This window comes from Temnothorax nylanderi, unplaced genomic scaffold, assembly GCF_030848795.1.
Source record: "Temnothorax nylanderi isolate EJ_2023f unplaced genomic scaffold, tnyl_v1.0 TNYL_tig0031_pilon, whole genome shotgun sequence".
In the NCBI taxonomy this organism is placed as follows: domain Eukaryota; kingdom Metazoa; phylum Arthropoda; class Insecta; order Hymenoptera; family Formicidae; genus Temnothorax; species Temnothorax nylanderi.
The window spans coordinates 728,251-749,335 of NW_027249093.1; the positions used below are offsets into that span (position 1 = coordinate 728,251).

Here is a 21,085-nt window from a genome sequence, read left to right on the forward strand (position 1 = left end):
CCAGAAATTGTAATATCAAAAACACGCAGTGGTACTCATACATTGATGGAAAGGTAAAAAATTATGCATTCATAGAAGAGTTAGTAATACTCTACATAAAGTGATCAATATAATATCTACACTGTAATATTATTTATTGTATAATCATTATAGCTAGTAATAAATATTCTTTTTTTTCATAATACATAGATTTTTATTAAAAGAATGTTCCTAATTTATAATTTCTTGTTAATACACAAAACAATTATCAAAGCCGCAATTATCCGTTAGTGACCTCTGACATAAATGTCGATTACGTCGAACATTTGTACATTTTGTTGATCTTCTGATAATCTCGGGCACTAAAGCCAACTCTCTGCCCGATTTCTGCTTTCGGATCCTAAAACATTCGATATTAAGATCATAATGTCACTACAAAAATTGTTTTGATATACATACAAATAAATATACAGACGCGTAATTCGATGCAGCACGCATAACTTGCAAACTTATAAAATATTTTCTTTTTTTCTATATCAAACTGACAAGTCGGTCTCGCGAATCTACTTTTGTTCAGATAATTAATCTAGTAATGCAACTAATAACATAAGGAATATTTGTGAAAATGATGGTCGCTTACTTTTGTTATGATAGTCTTTACGTTGTGATCTATGGCGAACGCGTACGCTGAATAGTGCATCACGCTGTTATAATCGTAAGGGATGTGGTAGTCTTCGAGTACCTCCGAGGAAAGTTTATCAAAATTACCTGCGGTTCCTAAATGCACAAGACAAAGGAAAGAAATTTATAATGCAGATCTACAGAATAATCTCACTTAATTATTACAGTGTTTGTCACGTGTATCGATAAAAGTCGCTTGTTATTTTAATGTTAAATGATTAATAGTTCTTAAGTCATAAAGGATAAAGATGAATTGCGATAGAAATTTTCACAAACTGCAAAAAAATACAGATAGATAGAAAAATTGCCGATTTAAAAAATAATTTATACTTACTACATTGTCGATACATTAATTATAAAATTAGTTGATATTAAATATTAATGTATGACAAAACAAAATATCCTTCGATCAAATATTTGTTAAAAGAAGTTACTCTTTGCTTCAAATCTTTCATCGTTTTAATAGATTGCGAATACGTACTTTCTTCGATATTTTTCCAATTGATAATCACGTAATTATCTCGGTCATCTCTGGTATGTTCGTGCCAAAAGCCAGCAGTATGCATAATCTCATGTATTACGGTACCCTTTTTAGTTACACAACCAGGAATCTGCAAGTTTATTATTTGTGCACCGCCGATCTTGCCAATGTAGCTCCAGCATCCGCTATTATCGCTAATGATTTTGACATAATCCTTTTCGTTCGTCCTCGGTTTAAGCCGGAGGCACGTATACTTTTCATAGTCTTTCATCGCCTCGCGTATAAGTTTCAACTGCGTCCTATCTGCAATAGAAAATTTATAAATAGAAATAATAAAAGTGAAACAATTTCGAATAAAAATGTTTATCCATCTATTGTATGCTCAGGAAAATTTATAAATAGAAATAATAAAAGTGAAACAATTTCGAATAAAAATGTTTATCCATCTATTGTATGCTCAGGCGAATACTTAATTTTTCGTTTATATCTGATTTTCCATTTTTTGCTATTAAATAATCATAAAGTAAGCATTATTATCTTATTTTATTTTTATTTTTCTAAGAATAAAGTATGTTCCAAAATAACATCTACGACATGTTTTAATTCTTTGTGGATATTTTACAATAACACAATATAATAAACTAAATTGATAAACATACAAAATACAAGTAGAAAATTTCTTCATCTCATTCTAAAATTATTATATTTCGATGCATTTTTCAGGAATTTAGATTTATTAATACGCATTAAATTTGATTCTTTCCGTAAACATAATATATTGTAGAATAATTGCTAAACAAACTACAATACAAAATAGTTAAGCTTTTATTCTCGAAGATACTTACTGAAGTTACCCTCGATTACGTAAGGAATAACGTGATTGGGCCAACGGAGCTTTGGGTCTTTTGCACCGTTTGATCGTGTAGTGCTTTCCGTGACCATGACGTCTCCCTCGAAGTAGTTGCCCAATTCTTCGGGATTCACGTTCATGTCTTCGGTCCATTGCGCTACCTTAACTCCTGTATCGTCGTCCGGAATCGTTAGGCCGATTACTAATATATTCCTTAAATCAGGGACCGGCCCCGCCGACGCAAATGTAAGAACGACTGCAAGCGTCCACGTTAACGGTTGACACAACATGATCAACGTTAAATTAAATTACAGCAAGTTACCGATTTAACTATAGTCCCGTGACGGCGAAAACGAGTGCAGAATACAGCCTTCCCCGGATCGTCTTTATATGTTCCATCTCAAAGATTCGTCTGCCCCACCTACGCGACTTTCAGGTGGTCATATCAAAGAGTATCATATCAAAGATGCAATTTGGTAACACAAACTTGTACTGACGATCAGTATACAATCCTTTTTTTTGTATACTTTTTTGTATATGTGCTTACATGCTATAGGTATATATGAAGGGGTAAAAGTCATAGTGGTGTAAGTCAAATTTTTTTCAGTTTTTTTTCGCGTGCATAGATGCAATCTATACAATATATAAATTGCATCTATGCACACGAAAAAATATTTTTAAAAATTTGACTTACACCACTGTGGTTTTTACCCCTCCATATGTATAAGTGAGATAAGACTTTTTTTTTATAAGATGGTTTCATTGATTCGAATCGAGTATTTAATTAATGACGATCAATATAGCAATCCTATTTTTCTGTATTCCTTTTTATATATGTGCTTATATGCTATAGGTATATGAATGAGATAAGATTTGATAAAATGGTGTCATTGACTCGAGTGAAGTATCTATTTAAATAATTTGATTTTATAATTTTAGCGTTGTATATTTAATTTATCACCGTCTTGGTTTTTCTGGATAGAATTACAAAATTTATTTGGTTGCGCGTAGACACTCGCACATAATTTATAAGAGCTTTGTCTAACAATTTAGCATCTGTAGATGTTTGATATTTATGTTAAATTAAGCATATAAAATTAAAAACAGGTAATAGCTTTTGTTCAACATTAAATTAATTAATATAAGTGTATTTTCACTTAACAATACAATTATAACATCGTATAAATAATTAACATAATATAATATGTAATACCCATTTGTTATCTATTTATAAACTTTTAATTTTTTGTGACCTGTATCTTTCTTTTTTATTTTCTATATGTATTTGGTAATTATACATAAAAATTATGTTTATCGGAAGAGAAAGCAAAAGATTGATTCCTATATAATACAAGTACGTTACTACATGTATTATACTTAAAAAAATTAAATATTAAATAATTAAACACAATTTTTAAAATTGTTTAATTTTCTCAATTTCCGATAATTTGCTGCAAAATTGCGCTTTTATCAAACGGATGATTGCCTGTGTTGTTATCAAACTTGTATAGTAGATAGAAAGTAAAGGATAATCTCTAAAACGAAAACCGATGAGACATGTTGTATGTGCTGTAAAATTCAGACAAAATAAATACAAAACAATTTAAATAATTTTATTTTTATTACAATGTTTTGAACAATTTAAAAAGTTTAAACAGGTGACAAAGATAAGTTTGCGTCTTATGTTTATGTTCTCTGGAGTGCGAGAAGTCATACATAATATTGATATTTTTCTTTCTCGAAATATTCCCGAAATTATAACCTCTTTGCTATTTTTAAAGTTTAAAGATAATAGATAAAAAAAATTGTACTTTCTTAAATTAAAAATTTGTTAAAGTGCAAAATTGAGCGTTAAAAAATATAAGAAAAGCACTTAAATAAATTTTTAAAAATTATATGTTATTTAAGTTTTTAAAAATATATGTTATTTAAAAGGTTTTTTCAACTCTATACATATACGTAAAGTGTACAAATACACTTTAAAATGCATCCCTCTTACCTAATACGTCACAAAATGATAATTCTTTAGCAAGAAGTAATTTTATTAACAAGAAAATCAGTTATAACTTATCTCAGTTAAATAATAATTCAGGATTTTATTTTACATTTAATGCATGGTATGCTTCACTCCGTGATAATTCAAAAATTGCACTTTCATAAAAAAAATTGAAAAAAATAATAAAAAATAAAATAAAACCATTAAGTATGATAACTTTTAATGAGCGTATTGTTCGATTATCATCTTCCTCTATATTTCTATCGAAAATAAATCTAGCAAGAAACCTTGTTATTGTGTTATAAGAAATACCATTATGCATTGCAATCTCCTATAAATTACTCGTGATATAATTGTACAAATAATAAATAATTTTATCGTAAAATACCTTACTTGTATTTGAGTACGTATTGGCAATTGAAATTACGTAACGTTCTCTTTATCGATCGAAAATTTCCATCACATACATTTTCTCTGCTCTTATTTTCAAACTTCATATAACGTCATATGATACTCAATCAATATTTGACCATTAACAAAGATAAAAAATTCAATACGAAAGGTGTTATATATAGATAATGCATTTGTATATAATAATATGTAACTTTATGTAGGTATAAGGTACATTGAAATATACACGATAATGATTATATTATTGTATAATAATACTGTCGATATTTGCTGTTCACATATTTTTAAAGAGACATAATCATACGTTTTGCATATAAGACTAGATATTTCTTTCTTTCTTTCTTTCTTATTACGCAAAGATTCTTATTAATTAACTCTAATCAAGAATTTTGTCTTTCTTTTGTATCAACACATGCGAAAACTGCTGAATCGTTAATGTTCATTCATTAGTACTGATCGTCGACGTAACTGATTATGCCAGTACGCTGGCCACATCTGTACATCCTTCGGACTTTCAGAATGTCTTTCTTGCTGAAAGCCTCCCTCTGACCGAGCTTTATCTCTCTGTCACCCTGGAAGATTCCGCCAATAAGATCCAAAATGCTACCATCCAGTTGTCTCTATATATACAAACACATGGACACGTATGTATAACATATAATGCGATTTTGCGATTCGCAAACTCGCAAAATGTATTTTATTAAATTATAGCGAACACGGTAGCTCGTGTCAGCGTCAGCTCCGTCCAGCGATCAAACCAGTCAAGTAATATAATTAATGATAATTGATATAGAGAACACATGTGAAAATGTTCTTAGAAATCGCTTACTTTGGGCACGATGGTTTTTAATTGATAATTCTTGGAGAACGCCGTCGACGAGTAGTGCATCACGCTGCCGTAATCGTAACCGACGCCGAATGCGTGGGTGATCTCCGGGGGGGCCTTATTAAAATTGTGCGCGTGACCTACATGCATAAAGTACATGATAAAAATAGAATTTCATAATGCAGAGGAGATAACCTTAGCCGGTTATTGCGCCGATGACCATAAGTTTTACGGTAGAGAGAGTCGCTCGTATTTCGTATTGAAGACGTTGGTATCAAGGCATTTCGGAATTGAGGCGTCAATGTTAAATTCTCGTGCTACAAGCGATAAAAAAATTCTCTAGAAATTTTCAAAAATTATTGCCATAAAAAACATTGCCAAAAAAAGATTACAAAAATATTTAAGTCAGTTAATATTGAATAATACTAAATAACAGACAAGATGCCATGGTTTTCGATTAAATTATCATTAAAAAAGAATCGATCCTCAGGTATCAGCTCAAGATTTTCAGCTTTAAAAAATTAGCAGTTAAGATAAAACATCAGAGTGACGCGAGAAAGTGTGTCAAACGGGCGTTAGAGCTTAGGATTGTGATATTTTCCTTCAGTCAGCCTTGTCGTTCGAGATATGAGTAGGACGCGAATACACACCGTTCGAGATATTGTCCCACAGTATGTCCACGTAATCGTCCCGCTCGTATCTGCTGTGCTCGTGCAAAAAGCCGACGACGTGCATCAGCTCGTGTATCACCGTGCCCTTCTGCGTCAGACAACCGGGAACCTGAAGGTTTAGATCCTGCCGGCCGCCAATTCTGCCCACGCTGCTCCAGCATCCGGTGTTACCGGCCGTGATTCTGATGTAATCGCTCTCCTCGCCCGTGTACGGCTTAAATCTGATGCACGTGTATTTGTGATAGTCGTCCATTGCGTCGTATATAACTCTCTGTTGTTGCGCGTCTACGATTTCATGGAAGAACGAAAATATAGCAGTTTTAAGCGATAAAGAAGGAAGCTTTATACGCAATTGCTCAGATGAATACTTAAGCACTCAATTGTCTGAATGTACAATTAACTCGTGTTTAAATCGTCAAGCAAAACAGTAAAATAATAAAAAACAGTAGTAATAAAATAATAAAATAGTAAAACAACTAAAAAATAAGTCGTTTTTTTATATGATCGCAAAGCCCGTCCCATCACTTTGGAAAAAATAGGAAAAGGGAACTGTCGTATTGAGTTCAAGATTTTCAAATTTACTCACTGAAGTAAGGGCTAATCATAAAAGGAATGACACCGTTGGGCCATCGAGCGGAGACCGCCGCGAGACCGTTTCTTCCGATGCTCGGCGGAAACAGGATGTCTCCCTCCGCGTATTCGCCCAGCTCCTCCGGGTTCACGTCCATATCCTTGCGCCATTGGGCCACCTTCAATCCGGTTTCGTTATTCGGGAATCCGTAGAGCGAACTGCCAAAATTCCGTAGGTGAGCGATCAGTCCGCCAGGACTGTCCACGGCATTGTCGAAGACGTCCCGACGACGAAAGGTCGGCCAGGCCGACGTCGACGTCGTCAGGGCGAGGAACGCGAGGGTGGCCAACAGTCGACACGGCATGATCGACGTTCAATCGGATCTCGGTACCGGTCTAAGTATCTCTGGATACCTCTACGAGTTCACAGTTTCGCGACAACGAGCGCGAATGCAATGATACGCGGCCACTCGGGTCGTTCCCGTTTTTATACGCCATGTCGAAAAAAATCTGTGCCCCACCCGCGCGGATATGCTCGCCGCTTTAGGAAGCGGCTCCGGAAGTGATCGGGGCCATCCGTTGATAACCGTGGACTTTGGGTGATGGCGTGCTCATAGATTTGCGCCTGGTATCTCTCCGATACCTCGAAGGCGCGACATCAAGACCCTGAGGACTCTGTGAGTCATTAATCTTTCCGACATGCCGATTACTTTGGAGGAGGCCGAAATTCTTAGTTACCTCTTTCGAGCCTCTTTCGCAATTTTGATGATATATGTACGTGAATCGTCCCCGACATTGTTAATATTTGGATTCAGGAGGTACGGGATCGCTCGCTGTTTTTTCACCGAGAAACGCAATTATCTCAATTTGGAAATACTTGATTAGCAATTAATCAAGCATCTGGAAGCATTTAATTAGGAATCGACTTGAGCATGATGAAGAAAGTTGCATTGTGTTGCTCTTCTGGCTTGAGATGAATTTTACAAAAATTTTGGGAGATAAGTCGAGGATAATAGCTTTAGAGAATAAATCTTGATTGAAGAATTCAAATGCGACGTCTGAGGATATCAATTTTTTACTAAAGATATCAATTTTTTTGCGGCATATTTTATTTGCATATGTCGAGGAATAAAAGATAAGAAATTTTAGAAGCGCGAGATAATCCCCGCGGAAGTGAGGAAGTGCGGAACCCGTTCAGATCATTGCCACTTGATGCGTCAAGTACGTCTGCATAATCGGAGAACGGCGTTATTAGCACATAGAACGGTGGTATTAATATCCCGACACGAGTCATTCACATGCAAATCTTGCCGAGCAAACATTTGTCATCGCAGAAACCTCGGCGTATGACAGCAAATAGCCAAGGTCGTCACTCTTGTTAGTCTTGTCGCCCGTTTCGATATTATACTTACAATTACAATACGTTACTTTGCTTAAAACATTCATTTAATTTAAGAAAAGAAACTCGAACAAAATTTGAAACACTTTGAATGTTTTCTTTAAATATTTATGAAATGTTATTTGTGAAACGTAAATGCTTAAAGTGTTTTACTAAATTCTAAGATAAAATAAAAATTAGAAAGAATGTTTAGAAAAATGTTGTGGAGAACAAACGGGATCTGTTCAGACTTTCTGTTCATGATCGCGATTAAAAACGTTCTGATGTAAATTTTTATAAATATTTCCAACCAGAATTCATGAATTTTTTAAGGAATCAAACAAAGGATCCTAATTAGATCCCAGAAAGTGGGATTTGTTCGAAAAAAATAGCGTCCAAAACACCGCTATTTATAATTATTCGAGTGATTAGAAATGGCAGCGACTAATTGTGACCTATGAATATCGCAGTGTTTAACTAGCATACAAAGATAGCGAGGGACTGAAAGCAGCGCTACGAAAATTCCATTTCGCGTTATCTAAAACCAGTTTAAAGTGTATCTATCAGCGTACTAGAGTTAAATGTTAGAACTCGGGTTCCCCTTTCTATTACGCGACGATAATTTTCGGTCGAAAAAAATAAATCAATCCCATCGGCCGGCGCGCAGTTTACATACAGGTCGGTACTTCCGAGGTTTGCGTTTACATAGCGTTTAGAGGGGTGCGATAGAAATAAAACTGAAATTGTTTAAATAATTTTAGTACTTTAATTAATGTCAAAATATACTTAAACGAGAAACAATAATATAATTAATATTGCATTAATCAAGAATAGCATTCACCGCAAAACTGGCCGCGATCATGGCTGTGATGATAATGACAGTTCTTACATATTAATTCGTGGCATCAATGATTCTTGATTCATATTTAGTAACGAAAACAAACAATAATTTAAAACGTATAAATATGAACAATTTATATATATACCACGCTTATAATTTTCTTGTCGATGTGGTAAAAACAATTTTGAACATCTGGAACTATTACCAGTAAATTTATTTGTTATTATATAGGAAGCATTAAATAGATCTTCTTCGTCATTATACAGACCGGTAGTAGAAGACATTTCTAAGATGTAACGCCGACGTGGTAACTCAAGTATCTTATATTTCGATATGCTAGATATAGTATCTTCCTTTCTGGATAAAATTTTTTTATTTTACGGAAAATATTTGTCTTTCTAATTGTATATTATTGTCTTTCTAATTATATATCATTGTCTTTTTAATTATATATGTATATATGTGCATTACCTATAAAAAATAAGACCCAACTTATACATGCTTTCAGAGCGAAAATTCGGTATTGCGACATGATCCACTTTTGCAAGCTTCTTGTAACGCTTCGATTGAAATTCCAAATGCAGCGTGACATTCTTGATAACCATTTTTGCGTATTTTAAATGCAATGCTGTTTGTTGTCTGCATCGAAGACTAATTCTCTCATTGATTCTGTTAGGAATAAGAGAGGAATCGGATACCAAAATCGCCAGAAGATTAAGAGTAATTACAGGCGTTTCATGGAAGTGCGTCCACGTCAGGCGTTCATCGTGCCTATAAGTCACTCGTACAGGCATGTTCGACAAAACTGTGTGTTTTCTAAGATGAAGTACAGAAACGTTAAAGACTGGTTCGTCCCAACATGAAAATATATCTCGAGTTCTATTCGTTCCCAGCAACCATTTGTCACATTTAAACGATAAGCGTATTAGATAATATAAACGCTTGATAATTGTCGGTTTAATAAATTGACACATAGAACACATATAAGACAAATTTATACGAGATAATTAAATAATAAATACATTAACATGTACCATTACGGTATTATTACTGAATTCTATTATCAGACTTTTATCACAATTGTGTAATAATATTAATAAATGCAAAATATACAATGCAAAACAATAGCTACATAAAAGAGAGCATTTTTTTCTGATTAGTATATTAATATATTGTTATATTTAGATAAAACAATGTTCATTACTACTTGCATTAAAATATGTGCGTTTAAGTATTATCTCATTAAATTTTACAAAATAAGTAGTTTTAAACTTCTTCCATATGTGTTCATGGCCATCAAATATAATAAAAAATAATGACAATATAATATATATAATGATAATATAAATATATATATATATATTTATAAAGAGTATAACTGTCCTAATATTTTGTAAAACATGTTCTTGGATACTTCTTTAACTTATTGTTAGTAGATATATTAAAATTTACTTACACTATTCTTCCTTCTTCATCTACATACGAAGTTTTAAACAAATTATGTTCTTCATTTCTCAGTATTGTTTTAAAATCCATTTGCCAAATGTAACGCCCTTCTGATAACTTATTAGCAAAATAGATGTCCACAAAATCATTTGTCGTGTTGTGTATTATACAAACTCTGAGGACGAGCGTGGCCTATTAGACAGCGCATTGGTCTATTGAGCCAAAGTTCCCGGGTTCGATTCCCGGTAGAGCTAGAAAAATTATATTAAAAAAAAAAATTATATTCGCTCGTTCTCCTCTCGGAAGGCAATGGCAAACCACCGAGAGTATGTCTTGCCAAGAGAACTTCTCTAAAAAATATAGCCGTTCGGAATCGGCGTTAAACTGTAAACCCCATATACAATATGTATAATCTACGTGCGCAACACATGTATATGAAGAGAAGTCACCCAATGGAAAGTATACATTTTTACGCGAGAAGAAACATTACATTAGTTGAAACACTGTCAATCATTTCATCCAGTAGTGTTTTGCCCTTTTGATAACTCGTTAGCAAAATAGATGTCCACAAAATCATTTATCGGGTTGTGTACAAAACGCGTTGGTTTATAGGACTGTCGAGAATTCATTTTCTTCAGAACGAGAGATTCTTTTAATATTTTTTGTCTTCTCGCGTAAAAATGTATACTTTCCGTTGGGCGATCAATTCTGAGACGAATAAAGAATGTACCAACGTAGTAATCATTCTCAATTGTACTAAGATCTAACTCGACTATAATAGTGCTCAGGTATTACGTGACGTGGCAATTGAGTCGCAACATTCAAATCGGAATTTTGACAAGTGGATAAGATGCCTAATAATGTCAAAATGCGCAGAATAAAAGTCGACATTATGGCAATTTTTATTTCATGTTCCTGTAAAGACGTTACATTCGTGACCTATTCTTGATGATTTTTGAAAAATAATATTGAACTATGTTTGTCAAGCTAGTTTTTACAAATAATATTTTAAAAACTGTGTTATATTTTCTAAACGCAACACATAAGTGTATTCTATTTCTACTAACTCACCCTATTTATTGAAATTATGCTAGAATTAGGTGTAATTCTTCGTAGCTATTAAGTTTGGTGTATCCCGCGATGTATCTTGTCACAACAAATTCTTAATGCTAGAAATACGATTCTACTGCCTCGGGAGATCATCGAGAACTGAAGGTACGGATAATTGTATTATAATAAGTACATATAGCATAGCGTGTAACAACGACTGGTAAGGTCATTACAACGTCTATTGTTTATTAAGTGGTCGCGAAACGAAATAATATACGCAAAATTTTCTTAATTATAAAAGTTGATCAAAAATAGGAAAATGAACTAATAAAGTAATTAAAAATGAGTATTCGACGACTATATGTACCTACCAGTATCAAAACTATTATCCTTCCAAACTATTTTCCGAAAAATTCTTTATACACAGTGTGTGCATAAAGACGGAATTTTTTGGAAAATTGAGAATACCTTAATAAAATACAGAGTATCTAATAAAATATTATTTATTAATAATTATATTAATTATTAATGTTATTTGTTTAATATTAAAATCGAATGCATCGAATTTTATTGAATTTCGGTGTTTTATATACATATATATATATATAAACATATATATATATATATAAAATTATATAAATATTTTATACTTTCTATTTGTTGGTAACGAAATGTAAATACCATTGGTAAGCTTAAATAAGAGCAGTATATTAAAAAAGTGTAACATTTTAATTGCTAAACCTTTATTTGTTTTCTACCTTTTATTTTCTTTATATTTTATATTTATAAAGAATTATTTTATACAATTTTCATACGAGTACATTCTCGTATGCATATTAAATTAATTAATAAATGCACAGTAAATATAATAATAAAGAGGTGTCCACACACACAAAATTAAACTTATCCTAATCTGTCGTAACTGATCCATTTTAAGACAACGGATGTATAGAATGCTTTATACTTATGTGTAAGATCTTTATATTGTTAACTTTCATACATTTATCTAGATATATAGTATGTATATTTAATAAGTTACCACACATCCGTTATCTCAATAAATATGTTAATTCATCACTCACCGACACCGATGCGCAACAGCGGAATTATATCTGCCACGTAGCTACGTTGATTCTGTAACATATAAATATAAAATTTATATTAAAATGGTGTTTAAAAAACTCAATGTTTTAAAACATAATTCCTATAGCATCCAACTTTTTATTCATTGTTTAATTAAATATTTATTTAAATAATTATACATTTTCCAAAAATGTTCTTTACAAGAATCAATTCTTATAAAATGTTAAATTACTCCCTCCTTCTAGCTATTATTTCTAAATCATGGTAAAATAAAAAGACTCAAGAACAAACAAAAAAATTACTCTTACACAAAATAAAAAATAATATTTACCGCAAAGTTGTTCCGCTGGCTCCCGATGCCTCTCCCAGGCCTCCTCCTCCTCTCAGGTTGACCTCTCGGGTTGTCAGCTCCCTCGATGCCCGATAACTCCACCGGCACCAAAAATGCGAATAACAATGATTGCGCGATAATTAATACGGCACTCCCGAAAACATGAAATAACGCCCGATTTTGTCCGTCAAAAAATCGCCCGCGATAATAATTATTAAAATCGAGTGACGGAGTTCCGGATAATCCGACAACTTCGAACGACACTTCCGAAAATGCGACGATTTTAATTGTCATATTCGAAAATGCAACGATTTCGAGCGGCACTCCCGAAAATGCGACGCAACGAACCGTTTATACAGTCGGCGGCGATTGTGTTTAGTTGCCCTGTTGTTCGGTAAAAGCGGAATTGCCTGTAAAAGATAAGATTACGCGTACATTTAGGTCGGTACTCTACTTTGAAATAGATAGGGATTATTGCATGTTTAATACATTGTCTAGAAAATAAAATAGTTTAGATTATCATTAGACGTTCATTTCATCGACTACAATTGGCAAATAATCATTGATTTATTTGCCAATTGTAGTCAATGAAATGAACGTCTAATGTTTATTATATCGTTGGCGAATTACGAATATACTTTCGGTTTAATTTTAGATTATATTTTAAGATTTTTTAAATATTTAATAAATTATTTACGTGTCAATTATGTATTTCCTTATTACATTGTTCATGATATTATAAATGATTTGCAATAACATATTTATTTATAAAAATGTATATATATATATCAATTTAAAATTAAATACCTTTATTGACAGGAAAATTAATATAAACAATGATAATTATATTTAATCTAAATAAATAGCAATCTAGATAAATTTTTTTTTGATCTAAATATTTTTTTTCTCAGTGCAATATTTATGTGCAATATTCTAAGTATAACTACTTACCAATTAAATAAGTCGCGACGCCACTCGTTCCGCAGCCGATCCGTCTCGTGCCCGTCGCGATCTGGAAATAAAAGGGGAGCGTAATTAACATGGCGAAGGCGCTTCGTCTCCCGCGCGGACAACTTCTCGCGCCAAGCCAAGAGTGCCGTGGCGTCGCTATATGCGTCCCGCTCTCATGATTTCGCGATCACGAATTTTCCGAATTACGAAAATCAGATAGTACGCGCTCGCTTATGATCGCGATCGTTATTCCGCATTCTAGCGAATAAGCGTACTAATATTTTTGGCAGATATCCGCGATATTCGCGACAGATGGAAAATACGATCGTCCGCGATTGTCCGCGCGACGTACCTGCGGCCGAACAAGTACCGCGAAATACTTATTTTTGAGAAATATCTACACCCCGAGCGCTGAATAGATGCTATCGCGATAGGTGCTGCGTTAAACAACTCATGCAAGATTAATAAAGCTTACTCTCTCATCATTTAAACTGCTTTCGCGACGCCACTCGTTCTGGAGCCGATCCTTTCCGTGTCCGCCGCGATCTGGAAATGAAGGAGAGTACGTCATCAATATGGCGGAGGCGCGTCATCCCCCGCGCCGCGCGCGGAAAACTTCTCGCGCCAAGAGCGGCATCACTGCGCGTCCCGTTCTTATATTCGCGTTCATACACTTTTTATTCTAGCAATAAATGCTACGGTTACCTCATATATTATAGCGGTTGCTATTTCGCATTATGATGCAAATTAAATATGCATGTTTAAATTGTAGATTGATATCCGCAATACTTCAATATTGAGAAATGTAGTCATTTTATCGAATATTCACACGATACATTTTTGGCCGAATTTATAAATCGTCAAAGTGCTAAGGCCGGTTCTACAATCAGTCCGTATGTCGGAGTCGGTTATTGTCGGAACGCAGCCGCTGGTCCAATGAGAGAATTTCTTTTTAGAAAACAAATTTTCCTCATTGGATCATCGCCTCGTTTGACCTAAAGCCGGATCTATGCGACGATTAAATGTTGTTGCAAATAATAAATATACAGGGTTAATGCAAATTTTGCATCAACTCTATTGCTAATTAAATGAGCTGTGACGCCATCAGTCGTCCCGAAATCAATCCATCCAGTGTCTATCATCACGTATCGTTAATAAACGACGAAATATTCGAAGATGCATCTTCGGTCATCATTTGATGACACTACGCGAGTCAAATAGATGGTTAAATAAAAACGTTGATTAACCGAAAATACGCAATTAAATTTTAATATTGCACGCACGGTATACCATTTAATAATAATTGAGTTTATTAATATCGCAAAAATATATTATGAAAAATTACATTTTTAATAAATAATCAATATATCATACTTTTCAGGTACAGCGTCGAGTATATTTGATACAGCTGCGATTTGCTTATTTACATTTTTTTATATAACACCATTACATTTGCAAATGTAGCACGGGCACGCACCAAAATGATGTTTTATCGTCGGAAAATGAATACGTGGCTACGTAGTACCAATTTCGAAAATAGATTTACTGGCGGTAGTATGCATGGGGTTTCGACGGTCCCTAACCTCAAAACACTCCTCGTTGAGATATACTGTTTATATCAGATAGGAGTGAATAAAATTCCGAATAAGGGAAATCAGTGGCCATCAAAATGACGCACGAGGACTCGTGGGAGATTGTGAAACAGGCGGCTGAGAAAAACAGGCATGAATTGGTGCTGTCAGGCGCGTCGGTGTCCAAACTGATCGAGACGTCCGGCCTGGACGGGAACCTGTTCGACCTCCACAACCTGAATTATCTCAGCATAACGCACACGTGTCTTCGGGAGGTGCCGGACGAGATCGAGAGGCTGGCGAATCTCACGACCTTGGTGCTGCACTCGAACGAGATCGCCGCGTTGCCGAGCGCGATCGCCAAGCTCGCCAAGCTGAAGGTGCTCGATTGCTCGAGGAACAAGCTGGCCTCGCTCCCGCAGGAGCTCGGCAGCCATCCTCAGCTCAGCACGATCAATCTCGCCTCGAACCTCCTGCGAGACGTACCGTCGTGTAGCTTGTGCACAAAACTGAGCATCCTAGACCTGTCAAACAATCAGCTCGAGGCCTTCCCCGACGTTTGTCATGCGGAACTCGCACATCTCTCCGAGGTTCACGTCAACGGGAATCGGATAACGGAGATTCCAATTACCATAAACCGACTGCAGGGACTGAAAGTCTTAAACCTGGCTGATAACTTAATTTCTGGTAATGCAACTCAATTTTTGTACCATCCTTTGTATGTCTCTCTCTCTCTCTCTCTCTCTCTGTTGAGTAATCTTCCCCGAATGTAACTTTCCTTAAGTAAGTCGTCAAACGTCCAAAGATAAGTAATGCATAATTATATTGTAACACGCAGTTGTACCAAGTGAATTAGCAGACTGTAGTAAACTGAAGGAAGTGTACCTGAAAGGAAATAAATTGTCGGACAGGAGGCTGACCAAATTGATCAACCAATGTTCCACGAAGCAAGTACTCGATTACGTAAAGTTGCACTGCCCAAGGAGCGAGTCGTCCACGACAGAAGTTAATACGTCGAAAAAGGGAAAGAGGGGTCAGAAAGTTTCCGAGAGTGAGAGCGTAGTGGAGAGCTTGACGCACAAATTGAGAGTCCTGAAAGTGGTAGACGACGTGCCGGTGATAAAACTTATGGAAAATGTAAAGAGCATCAGGCCTTACATAGCTGCGTGTATCGTGAAAAATATGAGCTTCACGGAGGAGAATTTCAAAAAGTTTATTCAGCTGCAAACGAGATTGCACGATGGGATATGCGAGAAGAGGAATGCGGCTACGATAGCCACTCACGATTTGAAACTCGTCGCGCCTGGTAAATGTCGAATGTTTAATAAGAGTACTGTTTTTGTATCTATTTTTTACTGAAACATATTTTGTTACGCAGGGCACCTCACGTATACAGCGATGCTACCCACGGAATTGGAGATAAAACCTTTAATGCACAGCAAGACGTACACGGGCGCGGATCTGTTCCAGAAGTTGCAAACGGAAGCGGAGAATCTGCGTAAGGAGAAGAAACGAAACGTTTACTCCGGGATACACAAGTATCTGTATATGCTGGAGGGCAAACCCTCGTTCCCATGCCTGTTGGATCAGTCGCAGCGAGTTATCTCGTTTCCGCCCATCACGAACAGCGACGTGACGAAAATGTCTCTAGACACCCAGACAATGCTCGTGGAGGTAACGAGCGCGTTGTCGTTCACAATTTGCAGGTGAGATCCCAATTTGCAAGCCTATGTAATATTGGTCGCATTCCAATCTGTTTTAACCGCGAGAGAGGAAGGTCAGTTCCGTGATAAAATCTTATATTCTTTTAGGAATGTGCTGGATCAATTCCTGAAAGACTTAATCGTCTCAGGTCTCGCCGAATCCGCAGAACCGAAGGACACGGACAACAAGTACAACAATTTAATAGTTCAACAAGTCAAAGTAGTCGACACCGAAGGAAACCTAAAATTAGTATATCCCTCAAGAGCGGATTTGAATTTTAGCGAACAGCTCGTCGCGGTGTCACGAGAATAAAAAGAATAGCGAGTAGCTCGAATTCTGTCCGAATTCGAATCCGCTCAAAAATTTAATAAAGTTTTTTTTTTTCGTAAAAAGGAAGGAAAGAGAAAAAAGAGATATATATATATATATATTATTTTCGATTATTTTTGTCGTTCGAAAACGCGAAAGTTACCAATACGGGAGAGCGATCTTCTGAACGCGTTTATTTATTCTGCGACTCGGAAGCGTCGAGATCGCGATAACACGTAGTGATCGCGGAAGTTCGGCTCGCTTTATCGCATCGATTAGAAAGATTCGGTGTACAGGATGCGGGCGGTTGTCCGCAGATTCGAATTCCGCGAAGGGGCAGTGTCGCGTCGACGTCGGCGTCGACCGGCCGCGGTGGTGGCCGGCGGCGACGACGGTGGCGCTTCTGTCGCTCTGCCGAATCGCGCCGCGCCGCCTCGACGAGCACCGGTCCTGCTGAATCCTCATCTGTTTTTATAAATATTGTACCTCGCCGCGCGTGCCGCGTTCGCGTCCGGAACCCCGGACGTTCGTCGACCGACACCCTCCGCCGCGTCCCCGCGGTGACCGTGCGCCGCGGTACTCGTCCTTCGCGGTGTTCCCCGGCGATAAGAGGAAGGTGCCCGTGTGCGACGACGAAGTTCGCGAACTTTCCCCCCCGATATGCGCGAGTGTTTGAAGTGATAATATGGCGCCGAAATTATGACTGGTCACGTCGGGGGAGCGAGGCCTTTGAGGTTAGTACACGTTATTCCACCCGCTCGCCGGAGCACGCCGGAGCTCGTGCCGCCCGGTGCCGTGTATCGCGCGGTACCCCGAATTTCTCCGTCCCGCCGTCGCCCTCCCCCTCCCCCTCCCGCCCCCGCGTGCCCGCGCCCGGTTGAGCGCAACCGCGCAACCCCGGTTCGCGCGCGTGCGAAACTATCAGTCACGTTTTATAATTAACACGTTTGTTTTTGCGCCTCCCCGTCGCTCCGTGTACCGTGCAGGTGCCCCCGATCACGGTAACGACATGCGCGTCGTTGTTATCCGCCAGCGACATCGTCGCCCAGCCACTCCTCGCGCGGATGCAAGCGCGATAATACGAAGTTCATTGTTGATTCTTTACTATATATCCGTTTTACACGGCTCCCACATTCTTTCTTTTACATCAGATTGAGAATTATTTATTTTTTTTATCATGTCTGATTTATTTTGGTATTACATCTTTATTTTGTATTTTACAAAAAGTCTGTATTTGATTTGGTTAAAAAGATATTGCACTGCGTGCAAGGTTCTTTTTTATTTTGTTTGCCATACCTATGTCGCAAATTGAGCAAAGCTGATGCATAATATTCATATAATTTATACTAATTATACTTCAGTTATATGTATATGTTAACCTCGATATTCATAGAATTCGGTACAATAAATTGGAGCAAAGAGATATTAAAGTGATGTTTTATTCAGCTCATTTTGATACATTGAAATCATTCTCGCTACGTGCTTTGGCTACACGAAGAATGGCTAGTCCTTTAAACTGTCTACTGGAAAAATGTAAAAATATACTGAGATATCGAAGATATTAGACACCTATAATCTCTACATGTCAAAAATTCTGAATATAAGACATCAACAATTCACTGTTTCAGTAAATGCTATAAAATAACATGCTAAATATATAATGTAATGCTATATTACGGTAACAAAATATTTTGGTCATTGACGCTATTAATAGTGCTTTAAAAATAAGTTTTTTTTTCCTCTTTCGCAAGAAGAATAGATTTCACGTACATTCTAATACACGAATAAGGGAATTTGGCCGTTTGCTATTTTCAAACGCGGTACTTCCTACCCGTCGAATATCGGCCAATCAAATAGACATCTTTCGACCACGCATCATTAAACACACTCTTTCCACTTCTTCTTAAAAATATACATATGGAATTATGGAAGTATGTAAACATGCGTGCGCCAGTTTGTAGAACAGGAAGATTCGTAAATCACATTCAGTTTGACTAGCAGATAATGTGTCCAGAGACTTAGAGAGATTTAATTTGTTTTAAGACGCTCCTGGCGTTCCTTCACGTCGATGATGCTGAGGTTGATGCACGCCACGTATCCGTGTAGTACGGAGATAGCGGCTTTGACGAACGCTACCGGGGCGCTCAGGTACACGATCAATCTGTACAGACCTATACCGACAACTGCAAGACGAAATATTGTTACGTGTGCCACGTTTGCAAGTGAGAGAGAAACGTGAAATTGCGATGGGGCACTTACAAATTGGTCCTTCGGTGAAATGCAACAGGTACAGACCGGCGTAGAACGCCTCGTTGCCAGCACACATGAAAAACAGTACCGTCCGGTTTGTGTAGTACAGTCTCATGATCGGATTCTCAGACATGTCGATAAACTTGTGACTGGTCTTCCCTTGCAGAAGAGTCCTGCATTTCGACAAGGCAATATAATCACATTCTCTCCTTAGATTGCATTATACAATGTAATCTGTAATACATATAATAATACGCATTTATTTTTTTGTCTTACGTGTGCAAGTATATCCAGTGGCAGGCTATGTCGATAGCCATGCTCAACTGAAACCAGAAGGTGTAGGCGGGATAGAAGAGGCATAACGTGACCATGAGACACATCGTGCCGACTCTATCCGTTAGCTGATCCAAGATCGCGCCGAACTTTGTGCTCTGGTTGTAATACCTGGCCGCGTGGCCGTCTATCGCGTCCAGCAGCGAGCTGACCACGTAACACCACGACGCGATGACATAGTTGGTGGGCATGAAGTAAAAGGAGATCAGCGCCAGGATCACCCTGCCGAAACCTGTTGGAATGCATAATTGTATTTACTACTTTTCTCACGCGTCAAGCGTGAGAACATGATTCGAACGATCGTCTCGTCATTATGATCAGAAAATAATTCACGATTCAAGCTTCTCGGCCTAAAGAAAGGAACTGAAAGGATCGCAGGGAAAGTTTACTATTGGCTGGCCGATACAAAAGTTACATGAAACAATAGCGGCGCGGACTCAATCAATAAAGGCAACCTTAAAAGCGTGATTTATATATGGCTCGTCTCATCGACTGAATGACTTTAACGCAAAATGACTCGTCGAAGGAAAATCCGGTTTTACAGCTGCCTCTCCCGATCAGTCAATCGAATTTCGGCGGGCATATGTGCCAGTCATACTGTATATGTAAAACAGTGGTTTCGCACGTCGCCACGCTCGTCACAGCGAGCGATTATCCTGAAAGTAGCTCGAGATTAGGTATTTACCGATGATATTCGGCACGAACAAAAAGATGTTCTCCGACTCCGACATCTCGGCGTCGCTCCGGCGTGGATTCTCTCGCGGCGAATATCTACTCCCGAGATCACGCGAGATCATGGCTTATCTGGGGCTGCCGGCGCGGCGGTGTCAAGGATTATCTCGGATGCGACTCGCGGGTGTCCGCACTGTCGTCCGCGAGTGTCACTTCGCTCGAACTGAGAATACACGCGTGATTCTTTTCTCGTTCTCTCTCTCTCTCTCTCTCTTCCTCACGCTCTGTTTGTGTCGGCCGTCGGCGAGCGTCGCGTCGCGTCGTCCAGATGCAGCTGGCAGGCAACGAAGCGGTCGGCTGGTCGGTATCGAGCGGCGGTGCCTCGTATCCGCGCGATTTCGAGATGTGTATTGAGCTGCGGTGACGCGTGCACCGGTCGCGATCAAAAACCCACGACCGTAATCGGTTCCGCGCGCGCCACGCGCACTTCCGCTCCCAAAGCTGTAATTAATATAATTATTTAACATTAATTTTTGTTTAATTAATTGAATCAATAAAATGTAGACGATAAGGATTAATACCAGTTTTTTAGCACGTGGAAAGAAAGATCGGTTATAAACAATTCAAAATTTCAGGTTAATCGTTGATTAAGTTGATCGGAGTTCGATACTGTACGTAATAGCTATTTTAATTAATCTAAA

At 37.2% G+C, this 21,085-nt stretch overlaps 4 protein-coding genes and 1 long non-coding RNA gene across 6 annotated transcripts; 1 reads left to right on the forward strand and 4 right to left on the reverse strand.

The window, feature by feature from the left end:
- Positions 1-175: 175 nt before the first annotated feature.
- On the reverse strand, positions 176-2,281 carry LOC139770534 (astacin-like). The gene is made up of 4 exons (XM_071702533.1): positions 1,987-2,281; positions 1,142-1,444; positions 620-756; positions 176-379 (listed from the first exon to the last, which is right to left on the reverse strand). The coding sequence occupies exons 1-4, from the start codon at positions 2,279-2,281 to the stop codon at positions 293-295; spliced, it is 822 nt and encodes a 273-aa protein (XP_071558634.1). The 3' UTR covers positions 176-292.
- A 2,349-nt stretch (positions 2,282-4,630) lies between these two features.
- Positions 4,631-7,949, reverse strand: LOC139770628 (hatching enzyme 1.2-like). 2 transcript variants are annotated; one of them, XM_071702689.1, is made up of 4 exons: positions 6,482-7,949; positions 5,875-6,180; positions 5,228-5,364; positions 4,631-4,970 (listed from the first exon to the last, which is right to left on the reverse strand). In XM_071702689.1, exons 1-4 carry the CDS (start codon positions 6,828-6,830, stop codon positions 4,845-4,847), a joined length of 918 nt encoding a protein of 305 aa, XP_071558790.1. In that variant the 5' UTR covers positions 6,831-7,949; the 3' UTR covers positions 4,631-4,844. The 2 variants fall into 2 exon arrangements, with proteins under 2 accessions (XP_071558790.1, XP_071558788.1); XM_071702687.1 differs by having other exon boundaries at positions 4,631-5,018; positions 6,482-7,948.
- Positions 7,950-12,024: 4,075 nt separating this feature from the next.
- On the reverse strand, positions 12,025-14,093 carry LOC139770523 (uncharacterized). Its single transcript, XR_011717781.1, has 4 exons — positions 14,021-14,093; positions 13,546-13,606; positions 12,595-13,004; positions 12,025-12,314 (listed from the first exon to the last, which is right to left on the reverse strand). It is a non-coding gene; the product is annotated as an uncharacterized lncRNA (long non-coding RNA).
- Positions 14,094-15,044: 951 nt separating this feature from the next.
- LOC139770638 (leucine-rich repeat-containing protein 47) lies at positions 15,045-17,246 on the forward strand. The gene is made up of 4 exons (XM_071702710.1): positions 15,045-15,803; positions 15,955-16,422; positions 16,495-16,822; positions 16,928-17,246. Exons 1-4 carry the CDS (start codon positions 15,215-15,217, stop codon positions 17,130-17,132), a joined length of 1,590 nt encoding a protein of 529 aa, XP_071558811.1. The 5' UTR covers positions 15,045-15,214; the 3' UTR covers positions 17,133-17,246.
- A 1,304-nt stretch (positions 17,247-18,550) lies between these two features.
- On the reverse strand, positions 18,551-20,859 carry Pis (phosphatidylinositol synthase). Its single transcript, XM_071702719.1, has 4 exons — positions 20,398-20,859; positions 19,656-19,944; positions 19,389-19,552; positions 18,551-19,312 (listed from the first exon to the last, which is right to left on the reverse strand). The coding sequence occupies exons 1-4, from the start codon at positions 20,507-20,509 to the stop codon at positions 19,158-19,160; spliced, it is 720 nt and encodes a 239-aa protein (XP_071558820.1). The 5' UTR covers positions 20,510-20,859; the 3' UTR covers positions 18,551-19,157.
- Between the last annotated feature and the right edge of the window lie 226 nt (positions 20,860-21,085).